At 37.2% G+C, this 21745-nt stretch overlaps 4 protein-coding genes across 7 annotated transcripts in view; 3 read left to right on the plus strand and 1 right to left on the minus strand.

Moving 5' to 3' along the window:
• The window catches only part of LOC111453671, a 5488-nt gene extending 3412 nt beyond the window's left edge, over window positions 1-2076 (plus strand). For all 4 annotated transcript variants that reach the window (XM_023094864.1, XM_023094861.1, XM_023094863.1 and 1 more), the window contains exons 4-7: window positions 54-139; window positions 307-617; window positions 708-779; window positions 877-2076. In XM_023094864.1, coding sequence (XP_022950632.1) covers window positions 54-139; window positions 307-617; window positions 708-779; window positions 877-1162 — 755 coding nt within the window. In that variant the 3' untranslated portion in view covers window positions 1163-2076. The remainder of the gene's footprint in view (window positions 1-53; window positions 140-306; window positions 618-707; window positions 780-876) is intronic.
• Window positions 2077-4438: 2362 nt separating this feature from the next.
• On the plus strand, window positions 4439-5579 carry LOC111453464 (protein WUSCHEL-like). Its single transcript, XM_023094584.1, has 3 exons — window positions 4439-4847; window positions 4972-5054; window positions 5145-5579. Exons 1-3 carry the CDS (start codon window positions 4439-4441, stop codon window positions 5517-5519), a joined length of 867 nt encoding a protein of 288 aa, XP_022950352.1. The 3' UTR covers window positions 5520-5579.
• Window positions 5580-10329: 4750 nt separating this feature from the next.
• LOC111453530 (WEB family protein At3g51220-like) lies at window positions 10330-11960 on the minus strand. Its single transcript, XM_023094658.1, has 3 exons — window positions 11684-11960; window positions 10393-10925; window positions 10330-10362 (listed from the first exon to the last, which is right to left on the minus strand). Exons 1-2 carry the CDS (start codon window positions 11831-11833, stop codon window positions 10452-10454), a joined length of 624 nt encoding a protein of 207 aa, XP_022950426.1. The 5' UTR covers window positions 11834-11960; the 3' UTR covers window positions 10330-10362; window positions 10393-10451.
• A 1255-nt stretch (window positions 11961-13215) lies between these two features.
• The window catches only part of LOC111453643 (transformation/transcription domain-associated protein-like), a 29742-nt gene continuing 21212 nt past the window's right edge, over window positions 13216-21745 (plus strand). Inside the window, exons 1-13 of the mRNA XM_023094822.1 lie at window positions 13216-13583; window positions 13915-14633; window positions 15273-15398; window positions 15499-15584; window positions 15674-15782; window positions 17057-17152; window positions 17246-17308; window positions 17405-17464; window positions 17571-17639; window positions 18433-18514; window positions 18668-18720; window positions 18802-18900; window positions 18986-20218. Coding sequence (XP_022950590.1) covers window positions 13526-13583; window positions 13915-14633; window positions 15273-15398; window positions 15499-15584; window positions 15674-15782; window positions 17057-17152; window positions 17246-17308; window positions 17405-17464; window positions 17571-17639; window positions 18433-18514; window positions 18668-18720; window positions 18802-18900; window positions 18986-20218 — 2853 coding nt within the window. The 5' untranslated portion in view covers window positions 13216-13525. The remainder of the gene's footprint in view (window positions 13584-13914; window positions 14634-15272; window positions 15399-15498; window positions 15585-15673; window positions 15783-17056; window positions 17153-17245; window positions 17309-17404; window positions 17465-17570; window positions 17640-18432; window positions 18515-18667; window positions 18721-18801; window positions 18901-18985; window positions 20219-21745) is intronic.

The following is a 21745-nucleotide window of genomic DNA, read 5'->3' on the forward strand; positions in this document are numbered from 1 at the left end:
TTTTTTTTTTTTTTTTTTTTTTTTTTTTTTTTTTTTTTTTTTTTTTTTTGCAGAACGAACATTTTCAGCTCCCAAAAAGTGGATGAAGGGGAAGGGACGTGTGACTCTGCAGTTCGGGTGCTGTTACAATTATGCACCTGTGAGTCTATCTGATTGCTAAGTTGGTGTGGTTCTTTTGAATTGCATTTAATTTTTCATTTTTGAGGTTCAACCAATTGTGATGCTTGCCTACTATCCCAAAGATCCCAAAGTAGAGTATCATGTTTAATGAAGGGTAGATCATTCTAACAAAAATTCTAATGACAGGATAAAAATGGCAATCCTCCTGGAATTATTCGAAGCGAAATTGTGGATCCGATACCTTCTCTCTTTAAGGTGATCATTAGAAGGTTGGTTAGGTGGCATGTGCTTCCTCCAACATGTGTTCCTAATAGTTGCATTGTGAACATCTACAATGAAGGGGACTGTATTCCTCCCCATATTGACAGCCACGATTTTGTCAGACCGTTTTGCACCGTGTCGTTCCTCAGTGAATGCAATATTGTTTTTGGAACGAACCTTTCTATTGTAGGACCAGGTGAATTTTCAGGGCCAATTGCAATCCCTCTACCTGTGGGGTACGTATAATATGCAGTCGACAATGTTCACTTGTGCAGGTTGTCAATTGCATTAGATTTTGAATCTCATTATTTTTCATTTTCTCGCAGGTCTGTTCTTGTGTTAAATGGAAATGGAGCTGATGTTGCTAAACATTGTGTACCTGCAGTCCCTACAAAGAGGTATAATTCATGTCCGCTCGTTTATGATTATAGTAGGCCCCGATTCGTTACTTGATAGTCATTCAACCTAGCTAGCTTTTTTTCTGGTCTATTTTAGGATATCAATTACATTTAGAAGAATGGATGGGTCAAAAATACCAATCGAGTATGCTCCAGAACCGGATTTGCAGGGAATCCAACCATTGCCCTATGAAGCAAGTGAAAATAATGTACCAACGTCTCCTGTATCATCAGAAAGAGAAATAAGGAGGCAGCCATTTAGGAGGGGTAGTCATATGAGAACCAGGGGATCTGGAAACCGAACCGACACTCGATTTGATTCACGCAATTCAGGTAGAGGTCGACATAGCTCAGCAGATAGGAGGAGCAGAGAAAAAATCTAGAAAGCTGAAGAGTGGCATCATTTAACAGTCCCATTTCATCATTTCTTCACATCAGATAGTTGGGTGTTAGAGTTATACATAAAGAGCTGCAAGTTGTTATTTGTTTGTGTACCAAGAATTTTCCAAGCATCTATTAACACGTTTAGATGCTGTCATATTTGTCACAGTCCTTTGTTATATTGTTACTCAAAAGATGTAAAAAGTTCGAGTTTTGCACTAGGGAGTGTCCGATCGATTCAGGGCACAACTGTGGGAACCGAATTCTCAAATGGATCTACATCGAACAATGATTAAGCCGAGGAGATATAGCGAGATTTTGTGTTCATATTGTTTTATTTGTTGAGTAGAGGGTCATTCATCTTCTATAAAGTCGAATTTGAGCCTAACATTGAAGAGATGAACTTGTAGGACTCAGACTATTTTGAAGGGATCATAGCTCTGCAGAATGAACTGGAGATCACTATGGCAGGGGATTTTGTTGCTTCAGGTAAATGCACATTAAAACCCACTTCCTCAATTGTAAAATATTTCAGATGGGACCATGAAAATCAACGTTGGAAAAGGGTAGTCTACATGGAAGTTTAGAATGGGCCTGCATCAGTCATAGACCCCACTGGAGGGACTCTTCTTTGACAGTAAATCTGAAGACTGCAGCAAAGTTTATGAGTTGAGTAGCCATCAAATTCCAAGATTGGAACTTGAATATCATTATCTGTATATTATCATATCTTGTTGATATGATCCTCTAGGATGTTTAATTCCCTGTTTTTCAGTTCGTTTTAAGAACTGAAGAACTTGAGATTTGAATGCTTCCCTCTCTCTCTCTCTCTCTCTCTCTGGCCTTTCCTAAGCATTTATTAACTGAACTGTTAGTACCAATATTATTCCTATACGTTTGCCTTGGTTTGTTTCTACAAGGAGTTTGTAATTATGAATTGCCCTTTATAGTTCTTGTCCACAAACTGAACCCAATATCAGTTTTTCTTATAATATTTGGCCTAAAAGCTTGTGGGTAGGGTTTTCTTTATGGGGTTACTACAAGTCTCTATCCTTAGGAGAGAGAGATAGGGGTGTAGAGAGATATGGAATGATACTGTGATGTATGTTGAGTGATATGGATGGGAAAGTAAGAGAGAAGAGAATTATGATTACCCGGAAGAAAAGGGAGTGTACCAAAAGGCTATGGCTGTATACCCACCAAAAGGGACTCCCCCCATGAGCTAAGCTGCTCAGGATTGAGAGAGAGAGAGAGTGTGTGTAGTGCTTCCACTGACAAAGCCAAGGCTTCAAATTTGATCAACTTTGAAACCCATTTGGCCAATAAAACAAAAAGCACCCACACTGTGATCTTTATCTGTCTTGAAGTGATCTGGTTTTTGCAGGCTCTAAACCCCATGGAAATGCATGATAAGGAAAGGCATATCTCATGATGGTGGTGTCAAAATCAGACAAATTATGTAAAAGGTGGATGTGTGAGAGAGACAGAGACAGAAACAGATAAAGGAATGAGACAGTTAACAGGATGAATTCAAGGAGAAGCCGTATGTATGTGTTGTGTTGTGTTTCACATTTACCAATAAGAACCAAAAAAACAACCAACAACAAAACAATCTTCAAATCTAAATCGATGAAAGTTTGTCTGAGACAACATAATTCAGACCAAATCATCAAATTGAATAAGAAAGAGCTGATTTGGGTTTTGGAATTTGATGATTGTTTGTCTTTTTAAGAATACAAAACATCAAACAAAACAAAATCAACCACACAGAAATGAACATGGGCAGCCTGCATGTATTCGTCCAGTGGCCATCTTTCTTATTATCTTCCTCCTCCTGAGGTTGTCTTCTATTGTGCTAAATGGGTATGCCTTCATCTCATTTTTCTTCTTCTTACCGCTGCCACAAGGCTGACTAATCGTATGCAGGAGTCTCGACTCAACCTCGATCTCTTAAAGGTCGCTTAAGGAAGCTAATCGTATGCAGGAGTCTCGACTCAGCCTCGATCTCTTAAAGGTCGCTTAAGGAAGCAAACGGAGGATTTGAAAGAAGTACAAAAAATTCGATTGTTCAAAGAATTAGATCGATTCTAACTAATTTCATAGAGAGGGTATTGGGTGTATTTATTTTTCCGCTTTAGAATAGACTATTCGAAAAGACTTTTAAGGATTCTTTTTTGTTGAGATAAGGATTTGCGTTGATCTAGAACAATAAATGAAGAGCGGAGAAGTTTTCTATTATACAAGTAGGGTTCTCCTTTGCAGTTTGGTATATATATATAATAAGAACGGTCCATTTTTAGCATAAATTTGTGGGTTCGCTTTTAGTTTTCCTCCAACGTCATGGTACCAATGAATATAGTATTCTTTATTTAATAAACTAATGATCTTTCTTAATTAGTCAACGTGAGACTACTCTCCCAACAATTATCGACATGATAATTGAGAAAATTAGAAATTAGGGTTCTTGTTCTTGTTCTTTAACCCAAATTTAGAACAACAAAGTGCAGGCAACCACCCTCAAGTTTCATGAAAATAACTGCAGCCATATTAGAACCATAAATTTCTTACAATTTTGAAGGATCTTTATAAACAGTTCAGAACCCATTTAGGGTTCTTGAAGCCCTTCAGACCCAAATAGATATGTTCAAAAAGATTCATTTTTTAAAAAGAAAAATTAAATTTTGACACCTGGGTTTTCCCATATTTGTAAATACAAGAATAGGGTTATATTTTTTTTTCAAAAAAAATTAAAATTATTGGGTGAAAATAATGAATTAAAAAAAAAAAAGCTCACTGTCATAGAGGTTCAATGGGTGTACTTTATGCCACAGAGTATCTTCTCCTTTCCCATACAAAGAGGGAAGGTTGGAGGGTAGCCTCCCTAAACTTCCAAGTACAATAGCCCTTCAAATAGAAACCCTAAACCCTAAAACAAGATTAACCCTTAATCTTGATTAGCTTTTCATGGTTAAGAACTAAACTGTTCTATAATTTTTGCAGCCCCATTCATTCATTCATTCAAAGCCTCTCTACTAAAATAATTTTGGTGGGGTTAATGAAAAGAAACAAAAAGCAAAAAAAAGTCCACTGATCCCTACTCTTTCTAAGCCCTCTTTTGTCCCTTCCCTTTTTATGATCATCTTCTCTCTCTCACACACACACATAAAGAGTATCCATTTCGCTCCATGTGCCACTCCCCATTATAATCCCCTCTATTTCATGCGCACCCATCTCATTTCCAGAGATATCCATTCATAAAAGCTCTTCCTTTTTTGAAAATGGAGCCCAAACAGGGCAACGAGGAAGGCAGCAATGGGAGAGGCCAAGGGGGGTTCTTGTGCAGGCAAAGCAGCACGCGGTGGACTCCCACAACCGACCAAATTAGAATCTTGAAGGAGCTTTATTACAACAATGGCGTTCGGTCCCCAAGCGCTGATCAAATTCAGAGAATCTCTGCTAGGCTTAGACAGTACGGTAAAATTGAAGGCAAGAACGTTTTTTATTGGTTTCAGAACCATAAGGCTCGTGAGAGGCAGAAAAAAAGGTTCACTTCTGGTTCTGATCATCATTTTTCTAAACAACAACAACAACACCCTTCGCTGATTCCTTCCACTCTTTGGAAGCCTCAAGATTCCTCGTCCTCGTTCCACAACAGATACCGACCCAGTAACGAATACGTCTCTATTGGTACGAGGTGTTTGAAAAACCTCAAAGCAAAGCCACTAAAGCTTATGCTCAAAATGAACCATATTATACTATTGTAGAGAGTCGTGATTCCTAACAAGGTTATGTGTTTGTTATGTGTGTGCAGCTCCGTCTTCTCCGGTTATGGTTGCCGTGGGGCATATGGGAAATTACGGATATGGGTCTTCCACTTTTGACAACAGTTTCAGAGTAAGCTCTTTTAGGATTCAATATGATTTAACGAAAAAAAAGTGAACTTTTTGTCTATTTGGGTGAGAATTTCTGATTCTGCTGCTGCAGGAGTGCTCGATATTGTCGGGAGGAAGTAGCAGCGTAGTTGGGTCTCGAAGCCACAACATGGGATCATGGATGGGCGTTGATCGGCGTTCTTCCCCGGCGACTGATATATTTGAAAAGACAAAATATGTTGAAGAATACATGGAAGACGAGGAGGAGGAGGAGGAGGAACAAGAGATCGAAACTCTCCCCCTCTTCCCCATCCATGGTGGTGATCGGAATCTTAGTGGATTCTGCAGCATGCGACAGGAATATTCCGACAGCTTCTACACCACCACTTGGTATGGCAGCTCGGATGACGGCGCCGCCGGTTCTAGAACTTCGCTGGAGCTCAGCCTAAACTCTTATGCCACTATCTCACCGGATGATGGAATGTGATTAATTTTAAACCGACAAAGTGGTTTTATATTAATTATGATGTTAATCCCAGCTGAGCATATTTAAAGGTAGTAATTTCTAATTAATTAAGTACTCAAAGTGATATTAAGAATATATTTGTTTCTTACTTTATGATCCCAATCCTGGAAATTGGATGTGTGGATTAATTAAGTACTCGATGTCTCGCTTTAATACCATTTGTAACAACTTAAGGCCACGATTCCAAGCTTCCTCTCAAGAGTTTTAAATGTGTTGGTTAGAGAGAGGTTTTCATACTGTTATAAAGAGCGCCTAGACGAACGTAACATTCTGTTTTAGGCCCTTCAACTAAAAGAGCGACTTTTGCTAAAACTTGAGTAGTTTATTTCAAACTTGTTCGTGCATCTCCATGTTTCATATGCTTTCAACGTCCACATTTTTATGGCCCCCCACCCCACCTCTTCTTATCTATCTTTTAAAAAAAAACATACTCTATTTTGATTGCATTTAAAAGAGGTTGGTAGACACTACGTTGTTAATGTCAAAGATTTCCCACAATTTGTACGCCAAGTTCATCCCACCATGCTTCTAAAATAAGGTCCCAATCAGAAAGATTTTGGGCGGGGATGCGTTTCTCTGTTTGGTTTGACATTTTGTCATACTTTATGGCTTTCCGATGACTCTAATGTCTTTTGGGGAGCGCTGAGTGTCAGTCTAGATAGCTCAAGACTAACCTTCCATTCATGGCTGGTGGGTATGTACACTCAAATTCAGCTGTGGATCCATGAACATCTTCAAAGCTTTTTCAGGCTTCCAGTACGTAATGTTCTTTACTACTAACATCCACCCACGCCTGCCCTTTTGCTTCTTTTCATTTCCAATTTGGACACTTATCGAAGTATCAAATCTCCCTTCCCTTGCCTGCTGCTTTTGATCACAGCTCACACTCTCTACAGCCCATATTCCTCCATGCTATTTCTGCACCGACCCCTCCCTTTTCTTCCACCTATTACTCGGTACATTATCTAGTATTTGTCTCTGATATCATTTGTAATAACTCAAATTCATCGCTAGCAAATATCCTCCGCTTTGGCTAGTAGTTACGTATCGTCCTCAGCCTCGCGATTTTAAAATGCGTCTACTATGAAAAGGTTTCCACGCCCGAGTAAGAAATGTTTCGTTCCGCTTTCCAACCGATGTGGGATCTCATAATTCACTATCCCTAGAGACCAACATCCTCGCTCACACAATACCCTATATCTGACTCTGATACCATTTGTAACCGCTCAAGCCCACCACTAAAATATTGTTCTTGAGCTTCCCCTCAAGGTTTTAAAACAAGTACGTTACCGAAAAGTTTCTACATCTTTACAAGAAATTCTAGTTCCCTCTCAAACTCAGGTGGGATCTCACACCGCACCTTTTGTAAGATGAATTTTATTAAATTTAAAATTAAAATTTATAAATTTGTTTTTTTGTTTTAGACATGTGACTATAGATGTATATAAGAAAGTCTTCTCGTCCTCTTCTCTGCCACCTATTTCTTTTCGAGGAGAATTTGTGGGGAATCGAACTCCTCCGGGCATATCATTTTTTCCCTTTTATTATTTGTTTTTTTAAAATATATAGTTATTTAAACTTTCATTTTTCCATATAATGTTTATTAAAAAAATGTTTAAAAATCATAATAAATAGAAATATTTGACAAGCAAATATAATATAATAAATTCTACCCACACTATTCTTAAAATTTTAAATTTTAATATTACATCACCGTCTTTAACCATTAAAATAAATTTACCACATAATCCCAAAATTAGCTAATATTGAAATTATATTTATATTAAATTAAGCGGGACATAAAATTGGACAAAGATAAGGACGAAGAGCATAATTTCGTCCCCATCCCACTTATCTAAAGTGAAAAAATTTCACTCCCTCTCCATTCTAGGTATAAACGGAAAATCAAATCCTCTCTAATGGTGCCACCCGAGTTGTTTTTTATTTTTTATTAATATTAAAATTATTGAAAAAAGTCGGCACGAGAAATTTCTTACACACCAAATTATAAATTCTTCTATTATCCAAGTATATATTACACGTCTATCAGACTATAAAAACCAAACTGTAAAACCGAATACATTAACTTCAAACACACGAAATTGCTAAATTGAAATGCAAGCAATCCCTTGCTCCGCCGCCAGTTACCCAAATAATTTTTTTACCTGACCGGCAACGGTACCGACACAGCCATATCATCGTCGGCGTCCACTGATCCACGGTCGAGAATTATCTGGTCGTCGGAATACGCCTTCTTCTTGATGAACTCAATGCAATCAGCGACCGCTTCACTGTGGTGGTGGTCGCCGTTTTGATATGACTGCCGCCGTCTAAAGACGTCGTCTTGGAAGACGGCTCCAGCAGAATGATGATTTGTAGCCTTTGAAAGAGCACATAGCATTATGAAGCGAAAAACGGCCTCACGGAGGCGCTCGAACAGAGTCATCGCCGGTGGGGCCTTGCTGTTCTTCATGTCGTCGCCTCTGAGCTTCGCCTTTCCGGGCACTCTTCTGGTTTTCTCCGCCATTGATTTGATTTGGAAAGGGTGGCTGGTTTTTGTATTTTATATGAGAATCCATGGCATGGGACATTGACATGTGAGCCAATTTGATTAAGTTTAATTACATTTCTAATTCGAGCTCTTAATTGTTGTGTTTGTCTAATCATATGGCCCCTTACCCATTATAATATTGCTCAAATTTAATCACCAAGTGAAATTTCAACTTTATTAAGTGGCAACTACAGATGTCCATACCATTTAAATCACATCAATCTACTTCGTTTAATTAATTAGATGTTCACTTAGTTGTAACATCGTCACATGGTTGTATTTAAAGTTGAAAACCATGAACTGTCGATTGTCGGCTAATCTTATGTAACAACTTGAGCCTACTGCTGGTAGATATTGTCCGATTTAGCTCGTTATGCATCGTCGTCAATCTCGTGATTTTAAAATGCTTTACTAGAGAGAGACTTTCACGTACTTATAAAAAAATGTTTTGTTTCTCTATTCATCTACGAGATAGGGTCAACAATCATTCCTCTCTTCAATCAAGATTTACGAGAGAGAGATTTCTACCTACTTTTAAGAAATATTTTGATTATTTATTCAACCAGTGGGATAGGGACTAACAATTGTTAATCTCTCCAACTGATGTGTGATCTCATAATCTATCGTCCGGTATCGAACTCTTGTGTCATTTGTAACAACCCAGACCCACTGCTAGTAGATATTGTTTGCTTTGGCTACAATTTTAAAACATATTTATTATAGAGAGGTTTCTACCCCTTCTCCAATCCATGTGGGATCTCATATCTAGTCTGTTGGACGATGAAGGTTCCACATCGGTTAATTTAGGGAATATCATGAGTTTATAATCAATGAATACTTTCTCCATTTGTGTGAGGTATTTTGGGGAAACCCAAATCAAAGCTACGAGAGCTTATGCTGAAAATGGACAATATCATTGTGGAGAATCGTTTTCATCTAACATCGTCTATGTTAATACATGATATCAAAGCAAAAGTGAGTGCGGTGTTCAGTAAAGAAGCAAATCATGGAAGGCATTAAAGAATGGAAGAGTTTTGGTGGTTTGTTATTGTCTCGTAACGTGCAGAGCCAACTCGATTCAACCATATTCTCTGATTTCCCAATTTTCATACGCATCCGTTATTATATTGTTGAATTTTATTACGTGGATGGGTCCTCATACGGTCAGCTCATACTCCAATTTTTGCTGCAAAATTCCAAACACACCCAATATATTATTTTCCCCATGGACCCTACCAGATTCTGTGCTCTCTCAGCATCTCCTTAAATAAAACCCACTACAATCACCCATCATATCTGGGTCAATAATAACCAACTTTAATTATTAAATATTACGAAATTATTTTATTTACTGATTTTAATTTTTTTTAAGCCAAAATAATAATAATAATAATAAATAATATCGGATAATTTAAATTTTGAGATATCAATTTATTAATGTATTCTTTATCTATTCGAGTGTCACGTCTCTAAGTGAAATTGAACTAAGTCCTAACATTATTATACACTTATGTTAAAATGTGTTGGCTCACGAGCCTAGCCACGTGGGGCATTCTAGCCATTTTCCCTGCAGCCGACATGGGCTTGTTTCTTTGAATGTTTTGTATCATTGGGACGTCACATGGCTTCATGTGCACAAATCAGTAAATTTTTTTATTATTATTTTTGTAATAATATAAATAAAATTTGGACTATATTTACATTTCGTTGGCTTTGGCGTCGTTTCTCTCACCTTCGGCCGTGCATTGCATGCCCGTCCCCGCCGACTTACCGACCATTTCTTTAAAAATAATTTATTTTTAACCGTTTGCTCTTGTTTTCATTCTCCAATGGCCCCGTTAAACTTACCCGTCTAATTACGAATATAACATAAATAAATAAATAAAACTTTAATTATATTAATTCTCTCCATGGTCGAAAGTTATTTTTTTTAAATATATTTTATAGAAAGTGATCTAAATATATTATTTTATAAATAAAATGTAAAATTGCAAAAGTATATTAATTTTTACGAGGGTCTTGTAATTTTTGTTGAGTAAAAGTATTTTCAGGAAGAGTTGTGCTCTATTTATAAAAGTCTTCTAATTTAGGGGATGATCGTGGATTTACAATCAAAGAATACTATTTCCATTGGTATAAGATATTTTGGGAAAGTCTGAAGTAAAGTTATGAGAGCTTATACTCAAAGTAGACAATATCATACTATTGTGGAGAGTCGTATTCATCTATTATGAAATTGATATTTATTCCGTTTTGTCGGTAGGATAAATTTGGATGGGTAATTAACCAGATTATGGTCGGTTTTGAAATGATATTAGGTGTTTATAAAACCGGCCTTATAATCAATATCCCTTCTTTTTAGCGAAAAGCCATCCAACCAAAGGGACCAAATTCTTCTTCTTCGACCTTGTGGGAGTCTTAGCCGAAGCCGGGGGCGATGATTTATGGGCCAACAATTTGTCCTTACAAACGATGACACGGTCCAAGTCAGGAGGGCTTGCAAATTTCACGCATCTCTTGTTGTGTTGGGGTGTGTTTTTATTGCTGCTGCTTTCCTTTTCATTCTCGACGAATTTGAGATCTTCGTCAACGTCGGGGTGGATTGTGGTTGGCGGTGAAAGCTGCGGTTTTTGTTGGTCTGTTGCTTTCAGTTTATGGAGCTCTTGTTTGGTCCGGTCGAGCTCGTCTGTGAGGGATTGGAGGCAGAAGGATAGTAGCCCGTTCTCTTCTTTGGCTTTCTCTAGCCTTTCCTTTGTCCCTTCTAGCTCCGCCGTTAAGGCTCCTACTCTGCTCCGCGACTCACCGGATTCTGCCATCTGATAATATAATAATTCTTTATTTAACATATAATTAATCTTACGTGGTAAAAATCATCGCTCACACTGTTATAACCGTCTTGAATTTAACCTGTCAGTCAAACACATTTTGATTACCCCAATTTTGATGGTAATTTATTAGTTACATATTGGTTGGGTATAAATGATGAGTTGGGACATAAATATGAGCTTCAAAGTGAAGTAACAAAGAAGATAGAACAGAATTCAACTCATTAATTATAATTAATTCAAATATACGTTCCTAACCCAAAAAAAAATAATATATATATATATTATTATTATTATTATAATTTACGGTTGAGTTTTTTTCGATTTTATTTTTAACTCGAAAACCAACTTAAAGTTTTAATATAATGGTAATCATAGTAGATAAATTAAAATTTTAGTCTATGAACTTTGACATTAAAATTTCAATCCATGAATTTGATATTCATGTTTGTTCAATATTTTAATTTTAAAAATTATAAATTTAGTCCATAAATTTTAATATTTTCGAAAATTATCAAATTTGCAGGATATAAAATATTTAATATTTTATAAAATTATCAAATTTGTGAGATACAAAAGTGAAAGTATAATTTTATATATATAATGCATAAATTAAGTTAAAAAAAATTTGTGAATTTGTAGATTGCTAATTACTTATATACTAAATATCTTAAAAAATTAAAGATTAAATAGACATAAATACATAAAAATTAGATTATATATATAGGGAAGAAAACTAAAATACGTACTTCTTTAATTTTGTTGCCATAAATTTCTCCGACCAGAACTCGTTCGCCGAACAACATGACTGCCTCCTTGACGGACTTGAACGGCGCTCTGGTGTCAATCTCAGCTCTTCCCCTCACAACCAGCCTCCCGCCACTGTCTTCTCCGTCCATGGTTGCTGCAGCGCGGCCACCGAAACCTCCGGGAGTGGGAAAGTTATAATAGACGTTATCCGGTTGGGGAGGTGTGAAAAGATGGATGGGATGGGTGGCGGGTTTTAAAGGGGTTGGAGTTTGGAGTTTGGAGTGGGCTGAAAATGGAGGAGGTTAATGAAATTGATTAGGGAGTCCATTTTTGGTTTACTTCGCGTCCACTTCACTGGAATTTTGTTGGATTGAAGTTGACAACCCGGGTGGTTAACCCATCTTAATTCCGTTAGTTCTGGCGGGCTGTGTCTTCAGATTATGACTCCTCTCCTCTCTCATGTCTCTCGCCCACCTTTCCTCCCCTCCACTCCACCACGTCATCCGAGAGACAATGACTTACGATTCGATACCAGCACACCAAAAACTTGTCAATCATTATTGAGGCGAGTCCTATGTTGACTAATTAATAAAAAAAATTATAAATTTATAAGTAAATAATACCATGATCATTTCCTACGATTCGATATCAGCACAACAAAAACTTGTCCATCATTATTGAGACGAGTCATAGGTTGACTAATTAATAAAAAAAATTATAAATTGATAAGTAAGTAATATCATGATCATTCCCTACGGTTCCATATGAGCACAACAAAAGTTTGTCCATAATTATTGAGACGAGTCCCATATTGACTAATTAATAAAAAAAAATAATAAATTTATAAGTAAGTAATATCATGATCATTCCCTACAATTCCATATCAGCACAACAAAAACTTGTTAATGATTATTGAGACGAGTCCCATGTTGACTAATTAATAAAAAAAAATTATAAAATTTATGAGTAAGTAATATTGAGACAAGTCCAACGTTGACCAATTAATAAAAAAATTATAAATTTATAAGTAGGTAAATACCATAATTATTCCCTAAATTAGTCGAGAAAAATTGAGGATTCTATTAAAATAGGTGTGTGCTTCCCACCAATGGAAAATTAGTCTGAAAATTTGAAGATTCTATTGACATGGTTGTGTGCTTACCAGTATTATTTAATTATAAATCAATGATTATTCCTTAAATTAGTGGAAGTGGGAATTTGATGATTCTATCGACATGGCTGAGATCATTCCCTAGATGTTGGAATTTTATCCAACAATAATTTATTTTGATTAGATGGTTTTTTAACATTATCTATCCTCTTTCTCCATTTTTTTTTAAATTTTAAAAATGAAAATTCTACCATATATCTTTTCATTCGAGTCAAAAGGTAAGATTAGGTAAAAAAAATAAAAAAACATGTTTTTTTTTAATACAAAATCTAATAGGCCGATGTTAGCAATGGGCCGAGTAGCGTAGCCCGGTCCAGTCCAAGACTACGAGTAGCGGGTTTCTGATGGTTGATTTCGGAGCGGGAGGGATCGAAGTCTACCCGGGAAACAGGAATTCGACTGGGAATTGTTGGCAATATTGCGGAACAAGATCATTGAGCCCTAAGCACCGGACTGGGAATCGTATACACTGCATAATTCTTGCACCAGAGTCGCTTGATTCTCTTGTTTATTCGTATACTAGTCGATGAAGGCGCTTCAAAGTCTGTACGAGCATGAAGAAGAAGAAGAAGCTGCTGGAACTGCCTAACGCTCTCAATATTTAGTCGTTTAACGTTACTACAACCACCGAGCTCCTTCTCTTTGCGTTCATCGTCACTTCAAGGACGCCATGAGTCCCATTCAGAACTTCGAGCAACATTCTCGCCACCTCGTCGAGCCTGAACTTAGTACTCTCTCTCTCTCTCTCTCTCTCCCTCCGTTCGGACTCGAAAATATTTGCTTTGCTGGGTTTAGTTCCGGGGACCTAGGTTATTTGAGCTTAATGTTGCAGTTATCTACCTCGTTTATCTAATTTGTCCTCATTCGGTTTCGAAGTCCGCTTAAATTGAGCTATGGAGTATGCAATGTGCTTAAATTGTACTTTTCTTTTTTCACTCGTAAAGTCACAACTTCTATATTGTTGTCATGTTTTCCTTTCGGTTCTCTGCGATCAAATTGAGCTATACTTGGTTTACCCGTACGTTTTTTGTTTGTTCTGAAATATGTGTTTGCGAGCAGATATTCAGACGAGGCTTCAGATGGCAACGGAGGTTCGAGATAGCTTGGAGATTGCTCACACTCCTGAGTACTTAAATTTTCTGAAATGCTACTTTCGTGCGTTCTCCGTAATCCTACTTAAAATTACAAAGCCTCAATTTACTGACAATCATGAGCATAAACTTCGGAACATCGTGGTGGAGATCCTTAATCGGCTTCCTCATAGTGAAGTTTTAAGACCCTTCGTGCAGGACCTGTTAAAGGTTGCTATGCAAGTGCTCACCACAGATAATGAGGAGAACGGCTTAATTTGTATCCGCATAATCTTTGATCTTCTCAGAAATTTTAGACCGACTCTAGAAAATGAAGTGCAGCCATTCCTAGACTTCGTGTGTAAAATTTACCAGAACTTTAAGTTGACCGTAAACCATTTTTTTGAAAATACTGCTGCTGTTGGCGAAGATACAAAACCCATGGATGTATCCTCTTCTACGGATCAGGCATTGACTACCGGATGCACGGGGACTGCACAGCTTAATCCTAGTACCCGTTCATTTAAGATAGTAACTGAGAGTCCACTGGTCGTCATGTTTCTTTTCCAGCTGTACAGTCGGCTTGTTCAAACAAATATCCCTCTCTTGTTGCCTCTGATGGTTTCTGCTATTTCTGTTCCAGGACCTGAAAAGGTTCCTCCCTCTTTGAAGACTCATTTCATCGAACTGAAGGGGGCGCAGGTTAAGGTACGCTGTATGTGGATACTTGTATTATTTATTTAAATTTTTGGTGGGGGAAGGCGAGACATGATTTCTTGAATTTCTGTAACGGTAACTTTGTTCTTTATTCTCATAGGTTTTACATCCAAAATGTCCGTAAAAATTTATAATTAGCCCCTTGTACATTAGTTGTGATTGTTTTAGAGAGTTACTTTAAATTTTCTTTCAGTTTTTCCCATTATATTATTCACACAGTTTTATAATACTTCTATGCTTTTTTTGTGTATTTATGTCATGTTGGTAGCATCTTCAAGTACTCTTTACGGGTCAGGGGAGTGTATCTCCTCGTTGGTTTTGTTGAGCTTGAGTTACTATCATTAGGGTCTTTCGTCCTTATGAAGTATGACAGCAATGGATATTATATGCTTTTGATGATTAGATAAGCCCGGTTCTGTTAGGGATTTACTCTGTATTAAAATTGCATTAAATAATTTTTTTCTAGAGATGTATATCCGTCTTTTACCATAAGCTACGCTATGAAGTATGAATACAACAGGTAGTATAGTGACCTCTAACTTCAGCAGTCAATCAGGCTGCACATTAGCCTCGGCAGTCAATGAGGAAGTAAATTAAAAATGTACTTATTTTATGCCTTTGTGATTGCAGACGGTTTCTTTTTTAACATACCTGTTGAGGAGTTCTGCTGATTATATCAGGCCGCATGAAGAAAGTATTTGTAAGAGTATTGTGAATTTGCTGGTTACATGTTCAGATTCTGTGTCAATACGGAAGGTGAGAACTTTTGTCCTTTTGTATCCTGGGTTACTTCTCCAACTTAGTCGGTTGGTTGAAAGGAAAATCTGAGAACTAATCTTTCTGTTGCTCAATGCAGGAATTATTAGTAGCCCTGAAACATGTTCTTGGAACAGAGTATAAGAGGGGTTTATTTCCACTGATTGATACACTGTTGGAAGAAAAGTAATATGTTTGACCTATATACATCCTAATGCAGAGCTTTGCTGTTGTTTGTACTAATACTTTCTAGTCTCATCTTTCCGCATTTTCAGGGTTCTAGTCGGAGCTGGTCGGGCATGCTATGAGACACTAAGACCATTGGCCTATAGTTTACTGGCAGAAATTGTGCATCATGTCCGGGGTGATCTTTCCCTGTCTCAGGTATTTTTATTTGTGCAATTTTCGGTGCTAATGCTCGAGTGTGATAAGTTTGTTTTATTTGTTACTTCTATTGCTCCTAAAATTTTCTGAGGTTCCTGAAGTTCTTTGTTAGGATGATATTGCATATGAATTTTCTTGACAGTCTTGTCGTGAACTGAAGTCTGAAGACAACAAAGTTTATCTTTTTGTCATTTATATGTTTTCTCACTGTAAGATTATGCTACTGTACTTGGAATATTGCTCTCCTGCATTTCAAATGATGTCATCAGAAGATTGCGATTGACTTCTTGAAGAAGTTGCTTGGAAATTGGAATTGCGGCTTAGAGTTTTTGAAGAAATCTGGAATTAGTCTGGTGCCAATCTCTAGCAACAAGAAAATTGAAAAACTAATATTCTAAAGGGAAAGAAAGTCAAACAGAAAGTGAATTGTTTAGTAGTTTTGGTTGAAAGATGAATCATAGTTTAAAAAGGTTGTTTGATGAGGTGAAAGAAGAGATAACAGAATGAAAAGTCGTTTAAGGGTCTATAAATGGAATTACCGTGTTGGTCTGGTTTGACATTTTGTTGGAGTTTCCTTCTGTTGTGGAGCTTTGTATTCTTATTGGAGCATGAGTGCCCAGCTGCCTAAGGTGTTTTCAGGTTTTCCTTAGCTCCTCTCTCATTTGTTTTTGAAGCTGGTAGTTTTTAGATAAATCATTCCCTGTTTGCTGTCTATTATTGGAAAGAAAAATGAAGTCTTTGATCAGAGAAGTGTGCTTCCGAGACTAAACAGGGTTTGGGAAGTATGGTTGGGCTTTTGTTTTTGTATTTTTTTGAAGACTTGCAGTTTTCTGCGCCTGCGCCTCTTGTTTAAAGGTTGGAATCAATAGCTCTTCCTATGGAAGTTTTGGTGCTATTAAGTAAATTCTACAAAGCAAAGAATGTATATAGGTCACATTTGTTAACGCTTCCCTGAGGATTGGCCAGAAGAAGTTGCTATGGGTTTTCAAAGTCAGATGGGCTTCTTGAAGGAAATTTTGTTCTTCATCCATTTTCGAGGCTTCATGCTTGTCAAAGTTTTCAACTGATATTTGTTTTAATATATCTTTTTTCCTTTTTGGGTTTTAGGGTCTGTCTAATTCTCTTTTAAAGTGAGGCTAATGTATATAGCTTTACTTTTCACATTTTTAATGGAACATTTTGTTTCTTTATAATCTCGTTGTCCCATGTTAACTCAGTTTCTACAGAACTCTGTTATGCTTCATCATCTGATAAATGCTGTGTGATGGCTGCAGCTATCACGGATTATCTACTTATTCTCAAGTAACATGCATGACGCTTCACTATCACTTAGCATTCATACTACTTGTGCACGGTTGATGCTGAACTTGGTACCTTTTCTAACTGCTTTACTTCCAATGTTATGAACTTCTTCCTATTTTCCATTCTTTGGCCTGCTTGAATAAAATGGATGTTGGATATAGGTGGAGCCAATCTTTGAGAAGGGTGTTGACCAAACATCTATGGATGAATCACGAACTCTCTTGGTCTGGCATAACCATATGTTTGTTGATTACATTTTCAATTAGCAAAAACACAAGCAGTGAATTTTATGTTTAACATTATAATTCTCTCTTGTACAGGGGCGTATTTTGGATGCTTTTGTTGGGAAGTTTAGTGCATTCAAACACACCATACCTCAGGTACTGCAATTTCCGTATCGACATATGCCCCCAACCTGAAAAAATGTTAATCTGTGTTTTTCGTTTCAAATGTCCATATTGAGTTTTTTCCCCTCATTTTTTACAGTTGTTGGAGGAAGGTGAGGAAGGAAAAGATCGTGCAAACTTGAGGTCCAAGCTTGAGCTCCCTGTGCAGGTTGCTTTTACGCACTAACTTATTTTTTATACACACACACACACATATATTCATGGCCGTGATTGTTTTGAGCATCATAACTATTTTCTTTAATTTTTATTTTGTATCATTATTACTAGAAAATGCTCATAATTCGCATTTTTCCCATGAGAAAGTAGGGACTTAGCCCTACTTAAAATGAAGGCCAATAAATATGTATTTATTTAATAGACCAGTCGATGGAATGGAAACATGAGCTGAACGATCGAACATATGGACTAGAGGAATGATGGAAGAGAATGAAATAAGGAATAAGGAGGATAAAATATAAGTGAATGAAAATGACACAGTAGAACTCAGATTCCATATAATGGCAACGTGATTGAATTAGAACTACCACTTTTGGTTTTGGGTCCACTATAAAGATAAGTACCCAATAACAGAATCTCTTTGAAACCGAACATAACAGGGCCAAAAAAAAAAAAAGAAAAGCAATTGAATTTCATTTTACGGTTGTGACTATTTGTTATCTTCTTGTTTGTAATGAAAAATGTTTCAATATAAATTCTCGAAGACGTAAAATGAATGCTGGTTGTTGATGTTCAGCTCAATGGTTAAAAATGCAGAGGGAAGTTTGTAATAACCTAATAAATGTAATTAACTATATAAATGGTGTTGGTTATATTACTGAGTTAACTTCTTTCGTCTACAAACTTTTGGAAATGTTATTAAGCTTTATGATTGATATGTCCTTATAGTTTCTCCAGCACCCTGCTGCATATTATTTGACCCTTTATCTTCAACATTCTTGCAGGCAGTGTTAAATTTGCAGGTTCCTGTGGAACATTCTAAGGAAGTCAATGACTGTAAGCATTTGATTAAGACGTTAATCATGGGTAATAAGTTCTCTTTTGTGATCATTTTGTTTGAATTCAGTATGTTGAGGGGCTGATTTCTGTGTTCCTTAGATAGCACACTTTCACCTTTCATGTTCTTCTGCATACTCTGTTATAAGGACAAGTTTTTATTTTGGCTCTGTTTTTTATTAGGAATGAAGACTATCATTTGGAGTATCACTCATGCACATTTACCTCGATCTCAGGTATATCATTAATACTAGATATGATAGTTTCATTTTGGCTATTTTTGGTTATGTAATGTAATTTGTTGATTTATGGTTCAGGTTTCTCCTTCTCCAAACGGTACACATCCGCAGATGCTTGTTACACCATCATCAAATTTGGCAACACCTCAAGCATTCAAGGGAATGAGAGAGGATGAGGTATAATACAATCGGTGATGGTTGATGTGCTTGTGTGTTATTTTATTGGTGTGATTAAAATCTAACCATAGCTTTGGTCTGGTAGGTGTGTAAAGCCTCTGGTGTTCTGAAAAGTGGTGTTCATTGCTTAACACTTTTCAAGGAAAAGGATGAAGAAGTAGAAATGCTTCATCTGTTCTCCCAGATACTTACTGTTATGGAACCTCGGGATCTGATGGATATGTTTTCGTTGTGCATGCCTGAACTTTTTGACTGCATGATCTCCAACACGCAGCTTGTCCATCTGTTTTCAACATTTTTACAAACGCCTAAAGTATATAGGCCTTTTGCGGATGTTTTGGTTAATTTTCTTGTCAGCAGCAAGCTTGATGTTTTGAAGCACCCAGATTCACCAGGTGCAAAATTGGTCTTGCATCTCTTTCGCTTTGTATTTGGTGCTGTTTCTAAAGCACCTTCAGATTTTGAGCGTATTTTACAGCCTCATGTGACTGTCATAATGGAAGTTTGCGTAAAAAGTGCTACTGAAGTTGAAAGACCTCTTGGGTACATGCAACTTCTTCGCATAATGTTTCGGGCATTAGCAGGGTGTAAATTTGAACTTTTATTACGTGATCTGATTCCTTTGCTTCAACCTTGCCTTAACATGTTACTGATCATGCTTGATGGTCCAACTGGGGAAGATATGAGGGATCTGTTACTGGAATTATGCCTCACATTGCCTGCTCGCTTAAGCTCATTATTGCCTCACCTTCCCCGTTTAATGAAGCCTCTTGTTTTATGTCTTAAAGGAAGCGATGACTTAGTTGGTCTGGGTTTACGAACCCTTGAGTTCTGGGTTGATAGTTTAAACCCTGATTTCCTGGAACCTAGTATGGCTAGTGTGATGTCTGAAGTGATTTTGGCCTTATGGTCTCATTTGAGGCCAATGCCCTATTCTTGGGGTGCAAAAGCATTGCAGGTTCTCGGAAAGTTAGGTGGTCGTAATAGACGCTTTCTCAAAGAGCCACTTGCACTGGAATGCAAGGAGAACCCGGAACATGGGCTTCGATTAATTCTTACCTTCGAGCCAGCTACTCCCTTTTTGGTGCCACTGGATAGATGCATTAATCTTGCTGTATCAGCTGTAATGAATAAAACTGGTGGTGTTGATTCTTTCTACAGAAAGCAAGCTTTGAAATTTCTTCGTGTCTGCTTGTCTTCTCAGCTTAATTTGCCTGGAATTGTGGCTGATGATGGCTATACACCCCGACAATTGTCAACTTTGCTAGTCTCTTCTGTTGATTCCTCTTGGCGGAAGTCTGAGACTTCAGAGGCAAAGGTTAGCTTTGATTAGATTGTCTTGCTTCTTGCTTCATATTGGTGCTCTTTTTCTAAATCTTATGCTGATTTTTCATCTTATGATATATGTAGTAACTGGATTGCTTTTTATTTTTTTATTTTTTTATTACTTCTGTTGCAACTATACTTATTCACTCTCTTGTGGAGTTTGTATCCTTTGAGTAATAGTACTTTTTTCATTTATTCAATGAAAAGTCTCATTTCTGGTTCAAAATAAATTAGATTGTGTTTCTTTTATACTCTCTAACATGATAGTCTTCTGCTTTTTGATGCAAAGCCATTTTGTTTCCTGTGGACTATATCTCAAATTTATAAATGCATTACCAATGTGCTAAAGAACCGATACTCTGTTGCTCATTTGTTCTGATATTCTTTGCCGTCCTTTTGAATTTATTGTTACAAACACATTATTTACAATTACTTGGTTCCAAATGTTGTGCAATATAAGCATTTAGATGTTTTGGAGATTTCGGGCTTTGCTGTTTGTGGAGATTAGATGTTATCCTGCCTGACTAGTACCCTCAGATGCTTATGATTGTTTTCATTGTTTGATAAGGACTTATGTCTATCAAGGGCTTTCGGGCTTTTGTCAATGGAGGACACACTTCCAACTAGGCTTTCTGAGGAATACTTGGAATTAAAAATCTGAAGTTATGGTGGTAGTATGGAACTGATGGAGTTAATTGACCTTCAACCACAGAGTTGGCCTAGCCGTTACTGGGGCAAGTGTAAATTGGTCCAAATACTCACATAAAAAAAGTATTTAATCTCAACTACTGAACATAGAAAATAGGAGAGATAACAGCGAGTATGGTAATTTTAATAAAGACGCCCATCCCATACCAAGTAAAGAATGCTATGGTTAAGGATGGAACTTCTGGCAAACTAAACCGAGTTCCTTGGAAGTGTTCTTTCTCCATTTACCAGTGGCAGTGGGTTTGTCCTTTGTTATCCAAAATAGCTCCACGTTCACCCAAAATTCATCGAAGGAGGAGATTGGTTAGTAAGGACTGCCATAGAAGTAATAAAGGAGGTGGTAATCTGACCATAAACAATCTATGAAGGAGTTATACGAGTTGAGGACTGCAAGAGGAGGTATCACACCAGTGCTCAGCCAATGCCATCCGAGACAATGAAGGCTTGATCCTTCTCAACACTTCTACAGATTCTGTCTATATTCTCTGCGGCCGGGAACAGAGGTTCTGTACAGTTCTGTGACCTGATTTGAAAGTGATAGTGCTTATGAGAGTATATATATTTTGAGTACAATAAGTGGGGGTATGGGGATTGGATATGAATTTCTGATCTTAAGGAAATGAGCCATGCCAATTTCCGCTGGACTGTGCACATTTTGGCATATTTCTTTGTTTGGTATCTTATTATGTGAGAGTACTAATAGGGATATATGGGTCATATTAGTAGGATATTAGTCAGGGCATAGTGGTAATTAGCTAGGAAGTCTTGGTTATAAATAGAGGGAGTTAGGGTGTTGGGGGGGGGGGGGGCA

The sequence above is a fragment of the Cucurbita moschata genome, unplaced genomic scaffold, assembly GCF_002738365.1.
Source record: "Cucurbita moschata cultivar Rifu unplaced genomic scaffold, Cmos_1.0 Cmo_Scf00015, whole genome shotgun sequence".
Classification (NCBI taxonomy): Eukaryota; Viridiplantae; Streptophyta; class Magnoliopsida; order Cucurbitales; family Cucurbitaceae; genus Cucurbita; species Cucurbita moschata.

Bases quoted from the DNA above. Each gene is read 5' to 3' on its own strand.
- LOC111453464 (XM_023094584.1), top strand. From the start codon at position 4,439: ATGGAGCCCAAACAGGGCAACGAGGAAGGCAGCAATGGGAGAGGCCAA. The intron at 4,848-4,971 runs GTACGAGGTGTT...ATGTGTGTGCAG, and splicing joins TAACGAATACGTCTCTATTG to CTCCGTCTTCTCCGGTTATG. The intron at 5,055-5,144 runs GTAAGCTCTTTT...CTGCTGCTGCAG, and splicing joins CTTTTGACAACAGTTTCAGA to GAGTGCTCGATATTGTCGGG.
- LOC111453530 (XM_023094658.1), bottom strand. From the start codon at position 11,833: ATGGACGGAGAAGACAGTGGCGGGAGGCTGGTTGTGAGGGGAAGAGCT. The intron at 10,926-11,683 runs GTACGTATTTTA...TTATATTATCAG, and splicing joins ATGGCAACAAAATTAAAGAA to ATGGCAGAATCCGGTGAGTC.